Below are 11908 nucleotides of genomic sequence, written 5' to 3'. Positions count from 1 at the left end.
GGTTGAGGTGATATGGTCCTTGACTAGTCTCTCAAAGCACTTCATGATGACGGAAGTGAGTGCTACGGGGCGGTAGTCGTTTAGCTCCGTTACCTTAGCTTTCTTGGGAACAGGAACAATGGGGACCCTCTTGAAGCATGTGGGAACAGCAGACTGTGATTAGGATTGATTGAATATGTCCGTAAACACACCAGCCAGCTGGTCTGCCCATGCTCTGAGGACGTGGCTGGGGATGCTGTCTGGGCCTGCGTCCTTGCAAGGGTTAACACATTTAAATGTTTTACTCACGTCGGCTGTAGTGAAGGAGAGTCTGCAGGTTTTGATAGCGGGCCGTGTCAGTGGCACTGTATTGTCCTCAAAGCGAGCAAAGAAGTTGTTTAGTCTGTCTGGGAGCAAGACATCCTGGTCCACGACGGGGCTGTTTTTCTTTTTTGTAATCCGTGATTAACTATAGACCCTGCCACATACCTCTTGTGTCTGAGCCGTTGAATTGTGACTCTTTGTCTCTATACTGACGCTTAGCTTGTTTGATTGCCTTGCGGAGGGAATAGCTACACTGTTTGTATTCGGTCATGTTTCCGGTCACCTTGCCCTGGTTAAAAGCAGTGGTTCGCGCTTTCAGTTTCGCGCGAATGCTGCCATCAATCCACGGTTTCTGGTTTGGGAATTTTTTAAATAGTTGCTGTGGGTACGACATCGCCAATGAACTCGCTCACCGAATCAGCGTATTTGTCAAAATTGTTGTTTGACGCAATGCGGAACATATCCCAATCCACGTGATGGAAGCAATCTTAAAGCGTGGAATCAGATTGGTCGGACCAGTGTTGAACAGACCTGAGAGCAGGAGCTTCCTGTTTTAGTTTCTGTCTATAGGCTGGAAGCAACAAAATGGAGCCGTGGTCAGCTTTTCCGAAAGGAGGGCGGGGGAGGGCCTTATATGCGTCGCGGAAGTTAGAATAACAATGTTCCAGGGTTTTACCAGCCCTGGTAGCACAATCGATATGCTGATAGAATTTAGGGAGTCTTGTTTTCAGATTAGCCTTGTTAAAATCCCCAGCTACAATGAATGCAGCCTCAGGATATGTGGGGAGAATATATGCGGCTGTGATTGTAATCGAAGAGAATTCTCTTGGTAGAAAATGCGGTCGGCATTTGATTGTGAGGAATTCTAAGTCAGGTGAACAGAAGGACTTGAGTTCCTGTATGTTGTTGTTATCACACCACGTCTTGTTAATCATAAGGCATACCCCCGCGCCCCTCTTCTTACCAGAAAGATGTTTGTTTCTGTCAGCACGATGCGTGAAGAAACCAGCTGGCTGTACCAACTCCGATAGCGTGTCTCGAGTGAGTCATGTTTCTGTGAAGCAAAGAATGTTACAGTCTCTGATGTCTCTCTGGAATGCTACCCTTGCTCGGATTTCATCAACCTTGTTGTCAAGAGACTGGACATTGACGAGTAGTAAGCTCGGGAGCCGTGCGCGATGTTCCCGTCTCCGGAGCCTTACCAGAAGACCGCTTCTTCTGCCCCTTTTACGGTGTCGTTGTATTGGATTGCCGGCTGGTATCCGATCCATTGTCCTGGGTGGTGGGCAAAACACAGGATCCGCTTCGGGAAAGTTGTATTCCTGGTCGTAATGATGGTAAGTTGACGTTGCTCTTATATCCAGTAGTTCCTCCCAACTGTATGTTATAAAACCTAAGATTACCTGGGGTACCAATGTAATAAATAGTACGTTAAAAAAAACAAAATACTGCATAGTTTCATAGGAACGCGAAGCGAGGTGGCCATCTCTGTCGGCGCCGGACACATAAGGTGAAATCCTGTCGTTAGTGTGCTGATAGGAAAAGCTTAGTTTGTAAACCCAACCTTTTGTTTACATACACCTTAGCCAAATTCATTTAAACTCAGTTTTTCACAATTTCTGACATTTAATCCTAGTAAAAATTCCCTGTTTTAGGTAAGTTTGGCTCACCACTTTATTTTAAGAATGTGAAATGTCAGAATAATAGTAGAGAATAATATATTTAAACTTATTTCTTTCATCACATTCCCAGTGGGTCAGAAGTTTACGTACACTCGATTAGTATTTGGTAGCATTGGCTTTAAATTGTTTACCTTGGGTCAAATGTTTCGGGTAGCCTTCCAAAAGCTTCCCACAATAAGTTGGGTACATTTTGGCCTATTCCTCCTGACAAAGCTGGTGTAACTGAGTCAGGTTAGTAGGCCTCCTTGCTCACACATGCTTTTTCAGTTCTGCCCACAAATTTTCTATGCGATTGAGATCAGGGCTTTGTGATGGCCACTCCAATACCTTGACTTTGTTGTCCTTAAAGCCATTTTGCCACAACTTTGGAAGTATGCTTGGGGTCATTGTCCATTTGCGACAATGACCCATTTGCGACCAAGCTTTAACTTCCTGACTGATGTCTTGAGATGTTGCTACAATATATCCAGCCACATAATTTTCCTGCCTCATGTAGCCATCTATTTTGTGAAGTGCACCAATCCCTCCTGCAGCAAAGCACCCCCACAAACATGATGCTGCCACCCCCGTGCTTCACAGTTGGGATGGTGTTCTTCGGCTTGCAAGCCTCCCCCTTTTTCCTCCATAACAATGGTCATTATGGCCAAACAGTTCAAATCAAATTTATTTATATAGCCCTTCATACATCAGCTGATATCTCAAAGTGCTGTACAGACACCCAGCCTAAAACCCCAAACAGCAAGCAATGCAGGTGTAGAAGCACGGTGGCTAGGAAAAACTCCCCAGATAGGCCAAAACCTAGGAAGAAACCTAGAGAGGAGCCAGGCTATGTGGGGTGGCCAGTCCTCTTCTGGCTGTGCCAGGTGGAGATTATAACAGAACATGGCCAAGATGTTCAAATGTTCATAAATGACCAGCATGGTCAAATAATAATAATAATCACAGGCAGAACAATTGAAACTGGAGCAGCAGCACGAACGACCAGGTGGACTGGGGACAGCAAGGAGTCATCATGTCAGGTAGTCCTGAGGCATGGTCCTAGGGCTCAGGTCCTCCGAGAGAGAGAATGAGAGAGGGCATACTTAAATTCACACAGGACACCGGATAGGACAGGAGAGGTACTCCAGATATAACAAACTGAGCCTATCCCCCGACACAAACTACTGCAGCATAAATACTGGAGGCTGAGACATGAGGGGTCAGGAGACACTGTGGCCCCATCCGATGATACCCCCGGACAGGGCCAAACAGGAAGGATATAACCCCACCCACTTTGCCAAAGTACAGCCCCCACACCACTAGAGGGATATCTTCAACCACCAACTTACCATCCTGAGACAAGGCCGAGTATAGCCCACAAAGATCTCCGCCACGGCACAACCCAAGGGGGGGGCGCCAACCCAGACAGGAAGATCACATCAGTGACTCAACCCACTCAAGTGACGCACCCCTCCTAGGGACGGTATGAAAGGGCCCGAGTAAGCCAGTGACTCAGCCCCTGCAATAGGGTTAGAGGCAGAGAATCCCAGTGGAAAGAGGGGAACCGGCCAGGCAGAGACAGCAAGGGCGGTTCGTTACTCCAGAGCCTTTCCATTCACCTTCACACTCCTGGGCCAGACTACACTCAATCATATGACCCACTGAAGAGATGAGTCTTCAGTAAAGACTTAAAGGTTGAGCCCGAGTTTGCATCTCTCACATGGGTAGGCAGACCATTCCATAAAAATGGAGCTCTATAGGAGGAAGCCCTGCCTCCAGCTGTTTGCTTAGAAATTATAGGGACAATTAGGAGGCCTGCCTCTTGTGACCGTAGCGTACGTGTATGTAACATAACTTTAGACCGTCCCCTCGCCCATACCCGGGCGTGAACCAGGGACCCTCTGCACACATCAACACCAGTCACCCACGAAGCATCGTTACCCATCGCTCCACAAAAGCCGCGGCCCTTGCAGAGCAAGGGGAACTACTACTTCAAGGTCTCAGAGCAGGTGACGTCACCGATTGAAACGCTATTTAGCGCGCACCGCTAACTAAGCTAGCCGTTTCACATCCGTTACATGTAGGTATGTACGGCAGGACCAAATCAGAGAGAGATGTAGGAGCAAGCCCATGTAATGCTTTGTGGGTTAGCAGTAAAACCTTGAAATCAGCCCTTGCCTTGACAGGAAGCCAGTGTAGGGAGGCTCGCACTGGAGTAATATGATCAAATTTGTTGGTTCTAGTCAGGATTCTAGCAGCCGTATTTAGCACTAACTGAAGTTTATTTAGTGCTTTATCCGGGTAGTGGGAAAGTAGAGCATTGCAGTGGTCTAACCTAGAAGTGACAAAAGCATGGATTAATAGTTCAATTTTTGTTTCATCAGACCAGAGGACATTTCTCCAAAAAGTACAATCTTTGTCCCCTTGTGCAGTTGCAAACCGTAGTCTGGCGTTTTTATGGCTGTTTTGGAGCAGTGGCTTCTTCCTTGCTGAGCGGCCTTTCAGGTTATGTCGATATAGGACTCGTTTTACTGTGCATATAGATACTTTTGTACCTGTTTCATCCAGCATCTTCACAAGGTCCTTTGCTGTTGTTCTGGGATTTTTTTGCACCAAAGTCTGTTCATCTCTAAGAGACAGAACGCGTCTCTACTTGCATACTATTGTTTGTACAGATGAACGTGGTACCTTCAAGCGTTTGGAAATTGTTCCCAAGGATGAGCCAGACTTGTGGAGGTCTACAATTTTTTCTGAGGTCTTGGCTGATTTCTTTTGATTTTCCCATGATGTCAAGCAAAGAGGCCTGGGTAGGCCTTAAAAAACATCCACAGGTACACCTCCAATTTATCAGACGATTCTAAAGCCATGACATAATTTTCTGGAATTTTCCACGCTGTTTAAAGGCACAGGCAACTTTGTATGTAAACTTCTGACCCACTGGAATTGTGATTCAGTGAATTATAAGTGAAATCATATGTAAACAATGACTTGTGCCAAGCACAAAGTAGATGTCCGAACCGATGTGCCAAAACTATAGTTTGTTAACAAGACATTTGTGGAGTGGTTGAAAACGAGTTTTAATGACTCCAACCTAAGTGTGTAAACTTCCGACTTCGACTGTATAGGTCTATCAATAGATAAATCCAGACATTCATATTGTCGTAGTTAAATGTCAACACTCATAGGGCTCTCTCTGCAGTGGATCCGAATTCTCCACGCAAATTCCATTCGTAATTTCTGCCTCGTCACTATCGGTAGAGCGCGTTCCAAAAAAAAGTGGCCCCTGAAAGTGCTGCTTGCTGCTGCCTAATTAAAGGGAGGAGAGGAGACTGAGCGTATCGTTCGGAATCACCCTATATTCATCCCAGCCCCCCACCAATTTAAATGCGTGGAGTGACTGCTGTGCTGTGATCATCAACCGCTGGCGACGCAGATAAGGATGGGGACCGTGGAGGGGCTTTTAGACCATGCGTCACTCCAATGGGTTAAAAGAAACTAGATGCATACTCTTGTTGATGATAGGCTATAAACTTATCAAAACGAACGAACCCGCCTGAACAGAGGCACTTGTGTGTATGACAGGAGCAACTGCTCAACATTTTGCCGAGGGCCAGTGCGCACTACGTACGTTACGCAGTTTTCAATGTGTTTGTTATACGGCTATTGTAGTGAAGCCAGTTATCACTATAAATGAGTGTTGTTACAAAATTGTAACGTGAAACCACATTCTCCCGACTGCACCAGTCTTTGGAATTATTTGTGAGACCGATGCTATTCATTTCGAATCCACGCGGAGGAGCTCGCTCTACACCACTAAACGAACCATAATCCACAACATTTGTCACAGTGGGAGGAGAACGCTCTCATTTTAAAGCTTTATATAAAAATATTTTCAAGATCGCTTTTTGGAGATGAAACCCCTCTACCACGACCAAAAGATCCAAATAAGAATCGAATTAGAGAGCGAATTTAAAAAAGCACAATAAGATCTCCATTACCCGTTTGGCTAAAATGGCTACATTAATTGTTACCTATTATAAAACGCATTCTGATCTTTATTAGTCGTAGTATCCTAAAATCATGCTAAACAGTAGTCTAATCTAATAAAACTGACGCGCATAGTGATGCTTTCTATTTACGACCTACCTATACCAAATTATGCACAAACGGCAAATTGAAAACAGTGCCGGCAACCAAGACTTGAAAGAGTAGCCTAGGCTAAAGGTATAGCTGCGTTTGTGTTGGACGTAGCGCAGTAGGCTATCTCAAATTGAGAAGAGTCGAGAGGTTTCGGGTTGGAATAAAAACGAGGGAGACAGGGAGAGAGGAGGAGGGATGGGAAGCGGAATGAATGAGGAGGGATGAGGTTGGGGAGGGTGGCGAGGGGGGGGAGCAGCGAAGCCGAGGTCAGCCTGAGGTGCCGCTACATAGGCTTTCTAATACCTTCATTCATTGATTTTGAAGAACACCACCAAGTGGCATATAGCGGAGATAACACGACTGCAAGTTTGGGGGGATGCCTGGCAAAAAAGCTCAGAGCGCGCAGCAAAATCCCAGTCAGCCAGAGCGCGCACTGCAACCAAGCACACGTAGACAGTCTAGAAATTAACCACTGCCTTTTCTCAAGTGGACCAGTTTTAACACCATCTCTATTAGATACAAAATATATCCTGCATTGTTATTACAATGCTGCACTCCACACAATGATAAGTAATTGGTTGTTAGAATCGTATCACAACTCACAGGCTACTTTTGTTTTAGATTTACACCATTTATCAATAACCTGAATGTTAATAACCTAGTCCAAAAAGCAGAGGCCTCGTAGACGTAGTCTTTAGACTACGAAGCTCAATAAATGAAATGTAGTAGCCCAAAATACATTATGGATGTCTTTGTGTTAATAACCAGGTTTTTCTGATCTAGCGGAAGTGTTAAAAATTGCTGTTGATACATCTGCATATCTATTAAGTTACCCACAGTGGAGGAGAGGAACTGAATGGTGTATGCAACACTAGAATGAAGGCCCCCAATCCTCTCTTGTAACACTGGTTGCAGAATAGGCCTACATCTCTCCCTTATTGCAGCATGTGATTGACTGTCTTAATAGGGACAGAATCCCCCAAACATCAGGTGATTATGGCTCTGATTAGTTTCAGGGAATAATAAACATATGAGACAAAATATGCCTTCATCACAGTTTGGGCAGCATGCCATTCAAACAATAAATCAAGGAGGGAGTGGATTTGTTTTAAAAATTTTATTAAGATTATAAATTCTTAACAAATATGTTCTAAAACAGTTTTACCCGGTGATATACAATTTAATATGCACAAAAATACAAGAATAGCAACAAAATATGGAGAGGACGTGTGAAAGACATCTTTTCAGTACACATAGTGCTTATAATGTGTGGATGTATGGCAAAATTATGAGCTTGCCTTTTTAGAACAAAAGGTCTTAAAATTTTTGAAAATAAAATTCACAAAACCAAGCCATGTTGGCATCATGAATTACTGTGAAGGCTTGATCAGTAACTTTTTGTTATAGGTTCAGGGGGAACGCTCAACAGATCGAACTGTCAAAAAAAATACCTGGATTGATTCGATTACACGTGCATTCTGGGATTTGGAGGAATTAATGGTTCTGATCAGAGATGAGGTGGGAAGTTGGGTAGCCTACAACAAGTACATCAATAGAGAGAGACGCAGAAAGCTGGTTCAGAGTGAATGCACCCACGAGTTTGAGAGGGAAATTTAAGTCTGAGCCATTGCGCCTTCACCTGTCAATTTATGTGTGGTCAGAATGTGCCATGTAGTTTCCATGTAACATAGCCTACTACTGGTGTCCGACTCTTTAGAATATGAGTTTCGATATCCAAGGTTTAAATATCAACCCAGAAATACAATATAGTAAACCAAGTACAACACAACAGTACTTGTGTAGCATATGGTTAACTTTTTGTTAGTTGTTTACCGTATTAAACCACTACGCACAACAAAAGCATGTTGCAAAGCCATCCATGGGCACACTTTTCTATTTAGCCTGGAGCTGAGGCTACATTAAATGCTTGCTATTCAGTCACAATACTTGTGTAGCGTCTTAAAAACGATACATTGTGTTCAAAAGTGTTCTGGAGGAGAGATCAAATCAAAACAATCCGCGAGCGAGACATTCAACCACTTTCAATGTATGCAACAATAGCTAGCAGTAGTATGCGTTGGGTTTAAGGCAACGAAATCAACTTCGTTAGATAAAAATTCACAACTACCATGTAAAAATGTGTTATGTAGACATGTTCGGTTTAAAAGGAAACGCCTGTACATCATGTGGCACAACCATATCTCCGTAGAAATGAGTTAACAAACAAAAACTGTTCAATGTTTAAATAGCATTTCTTGCAAAAATAAAGTCAATTTGATTTAGACTTTGTACAATTTCATAAAGTGTTTGATTCTAGTTGACCATGGAGTCAAAAAGCTACAATAGCTCTGGTCCATGCCCCTAGGCTCGCTAGGGCTTGTTTGCTACAGAACTGTCCGTTCAAGGCTTGCTCAAAGTCCGCCTGTCTGCTCACCAGCCCCGAAAACCCCGAGCCGAAAATCGAGATCAGATTGGAAATGTTTGACGTGTCCAAGTGTTCCGAATTTGCGTAGGAACAGTCCTCGAATTTCGCCCTTTTACATGGCGTAAAATCCGGTACTTCCTCAATATCGGATATATAATATTCAAAGTCAACCTTGCGTTTCTTGGCTGGGGACTGTGCGCCCTGGCAGCACTGTTGAAACGACGCGCAGCAGTCCTGGTGAAGGTACCCATTCTCCACAGTGGTCACTACGTGCGTGTCCAGATCGAGCACTGTCGTTTTGTTGCAGTGTAGGTTGTTGTTCACCGTGGAAAAGTCCCAATTCGATACAGGGTAAGCCTCCGCACAACAGCTCCGGTAGAACGAGGACTCCGTCTCCTTGCAGACCTCGTCGCTTTGGAGAGAGAGAGGCGCGGAGCAGGCGGATGGGGCTTGGATATGCGCTGACTGCACTGCTGTTAGGTGGCTTACTGGCAGCAGCGCACAGCAGAGACTCGCCGGTTCGCTCACCCCATCGTTGCCGCAGCAATCCCCGCTCTGCTCCTCGCAGTCCTCGGCCAAATCCAGCGGGTTTAACTCCTGGATCTCGTTGCAGACGGTCATCACCTCCTCGTACTGCTGCATCCTGTAGATCTCCGCGTACTTCTCGTTCATGTAGACCTGTCTGGCGTTCCTCAGTACATAGGAGACCAGGAGGTTTTTGTGCAGCTTGATGCCTCCTCTCTGCGTCCTGGAGTTGTGAATCTTCCGTAAGGAAATTGAGATGAGACTTTGTGCATCCACTGCACACTCCATCGTGTTGATCATGGTGGTGATATAGTCGTTTCCGCTCCTCTCCGACTCAGAAAAGCGACTTTCTCTTAGTGGAAGTCACGATATTTCGTTCGGGGGCGAAGGCTTAAGTCAGCTCGGTAGTGAAACATTGAACACGGCTGTCCGCTTCCCTCTGTATGCGAGCAAGCAATCATTTGCTAGGGGTACTTAGCCAGAGTATATATATTTCGAGGAGGAGTCGGCCCATCTCCGCTTGCACCAATGAGGACCCGGCCTCCCTATTGATTGACATGCAAACTCCACCCATGTGTGGTGCTCAGGGCCAATCAGACAGAGGCGGTTCTTCTGTGCTATTCAAATTCCAAACTGACTACCAAACTGGAATGCTCTCATGAGACTCACTGGGCTAGAGCGCCTGGTCAAATAGTAGCCTACGTGTGTCTCTGTAACAAGCCTACATGAGAATTACAATTTTCTCATAGATTTATCTAAATATAAAAATGCCAGTAATATTTAGTACATGAATCTTAAATCATGAATTCGTTTCAGATCTTAATTATTCCACAAACAAATAATAAAGTCTAGGCAACTTAACATGAGTGTTTAGAATAATTAAATACTTAATTTCTAATCTGATTGATTAACTAATTGTTAATTGATCTGTTTTAATTTGTATTAATACTTTGTTTTTCTCTATGCATGTGATACTGCATCTCTATTATAATGTTATAATAGCAATAAGGGCCATAGCCGTGGAATATTGGCCATATATCACAAAGGTGAGGTGCCTTATTGTTATTATAAACTGGTTAGCAATGTAATTAGAGCAGTAAAAATACATGTTTTGTCATATCCGTGGTATACAGTCTGATATACCTCAGCTTTCAGCCAATCAGCATTCAGGGCTCGAACCACCCAGCTTATAATAAATAATGGTACATGCCGTTGAAATGGCTTTTATAAAATTATAATGAATATTATAATGTTGCAAGCCACCTCTGTGCATTTTTTAAAATTACAAGCCAATAAAGATTCAGACAACCGCAGACTGACATTCAATTTCTACTTATTTATTATATTATTACTTGTGTACCATCTCAGTTTATATATTGACATGTATTAAGAATAGTTATATCAGAGGGAAGCACAAAGTAGAGTTGTTCTATTTTATTATATTATTTTCTATACTTTTCTATTTTATAGAATGAGAATCTTTTCTCACAGTCTTCGGCTATCTTTACATTAATAAAATATGTGCAGTAAGATCTGCCTTTCTTCAATATCAAATATACAACTTTTCTTTTTACACTATCCTTACATTAGTCTTGGATGTCGTGTGACCTTAATTATCTCTGTGTCTCATGCATGTCTGGCCAATGTATCTCGTGTTCATTAAAACATGCATGCGATGTAGTGCATGTATGATTATCAAACCAGAAAGCTGTATATTATGTATTGCATCCCATTCATGTCAAACATGTTTATTTTTAAAGAAATAGGATTTTCCATTGGAACAGTGGGCATTTAAAAAGGCCTACTACCCACCTGGACAATGAATAGGGTCATGATCCCATTTTTTTTGTCTAAAGGCTTTCATAGCTTATTAATGACGATATCAAACAGTGACACCTGTAACATAGTGTTACCCAATATCATAAATCAATTCAAAATGGCCCACCTTATTCACTCTCTCTCTCTCTCTCTCTCTCTCTCTCTCTCTCTCTCTCTTCACACACACACACACACACACACACACACACATAGCACCTCCCCCTACCCCCTAGACACACCTCACCAAGCTACCTCTTATCTCCCCCTCCCTCCCCACCTCAGCTTGGAAGTGGTGTGGAAGGGCAGGGGGAGTGATGGGGGAATCATGCAGATACAGCAGATCTATTGCAGCGCTGCCTCCGATGGTGCTGCCTGCTCGGCTCCTCCTCCTCAGACAGAGAGAGTAACGCCACTGCATCTTAACAATGCCTGAGAACCCAGGGCCTTTCTCTTCTCTTAGCTATGCATTGAGATAGGGGAGGGAGGGAAGAAATCAATAACTGCATGTGTAACTAAGACAGACTACCAAATTGGAATGGTGATAAGCCTACCAACCACAATGGGATGGGGTATGTGTGGTGTGTGGGATAGAGAGAGAGTGTGTGTGTGTGTGTGTGGGGGGGGAGGGAGAGAGAGAGCGTGTGTGTGGGGGGAGAGGGAGAGAGACTGTGTGTGGGGGGAGAGGGAGAGAGACTGTGTGTGGGGGGAGAGAGAGAGACAGTGTGTGTGTGGGAGAGAGAGAGAGAGAGTGTGTGGGGGAGAGCGAGAGAGTGTGTGTGTGTGTGTGTGGGAGAGAGAGAGAGTGTGTGTGTGGGAGAGAGAGAGAGTGTGTGTGTGGGAGGGAGAGAGAGAATGTGTGTGTGTGGGAGGGAGAGAGAGTGTGTGTGTGTGGGAGGGAGAGAGAGAGTGTGTGTGGGAGGGAGAGAGAGAGTGTGTGTGGGAGGGAGAGAGAATGTGTGTGTGGGAGGGAGAGTATGTGTGTGGGAGGGAGAGAGAGACTGTGTGTGGGGGGAGAGGGAGAGAGACTGTGTGGGGG

At 44.4% G+C, this 11908-nt stretch overlaps 1 protein-coding gene across 1 annotated transcript; it reads right to left on the bottom strand.

Annotated features, from left to right (window-relative positions):
• Window positions 1–7212: 7212 nt before the first annotated feature.
• On the bottom strand, window positions 7213–9529 carry ier5l (immediate early response 5-like). The gene has a single exon (XM_064943383.1). It carries the CDS (start codon window positions 9352–9354, stop codon window positions 8434–8436), a length of 921 nt encoding a protein of 306 aa, XP_064799455.1. The 5' UTR covers window positions 9355–9529; the 3' UTR covers window positions 7213–8433.
• Between the last annotated feature and the right edge of the window lie 2379 nt (window positions 9530–11908).

The sequence above is a fragment of the Oncorhynchus masou genome, chromosome 28, assembly GCF_036934945.1.
Source record: "Oncorhynchus masou masou isolate Uvic2021 chromosome 28, UVic_Omas_1.1, whole genome shotgun sequence".
Taxonomy (NCBI): domain Eukaryota; kingdom Metazoa; phylum Chordata; class Actinopteri; order Salmoniformes; family Salmonidae; genus Oncorhynchus; species Oncorhynchus masou.
The sequence above is the reverse complement of the archived record's forward strand: the minus strand, read 5'-3'. Positions and strand labels throughout refer to the sequence as shown.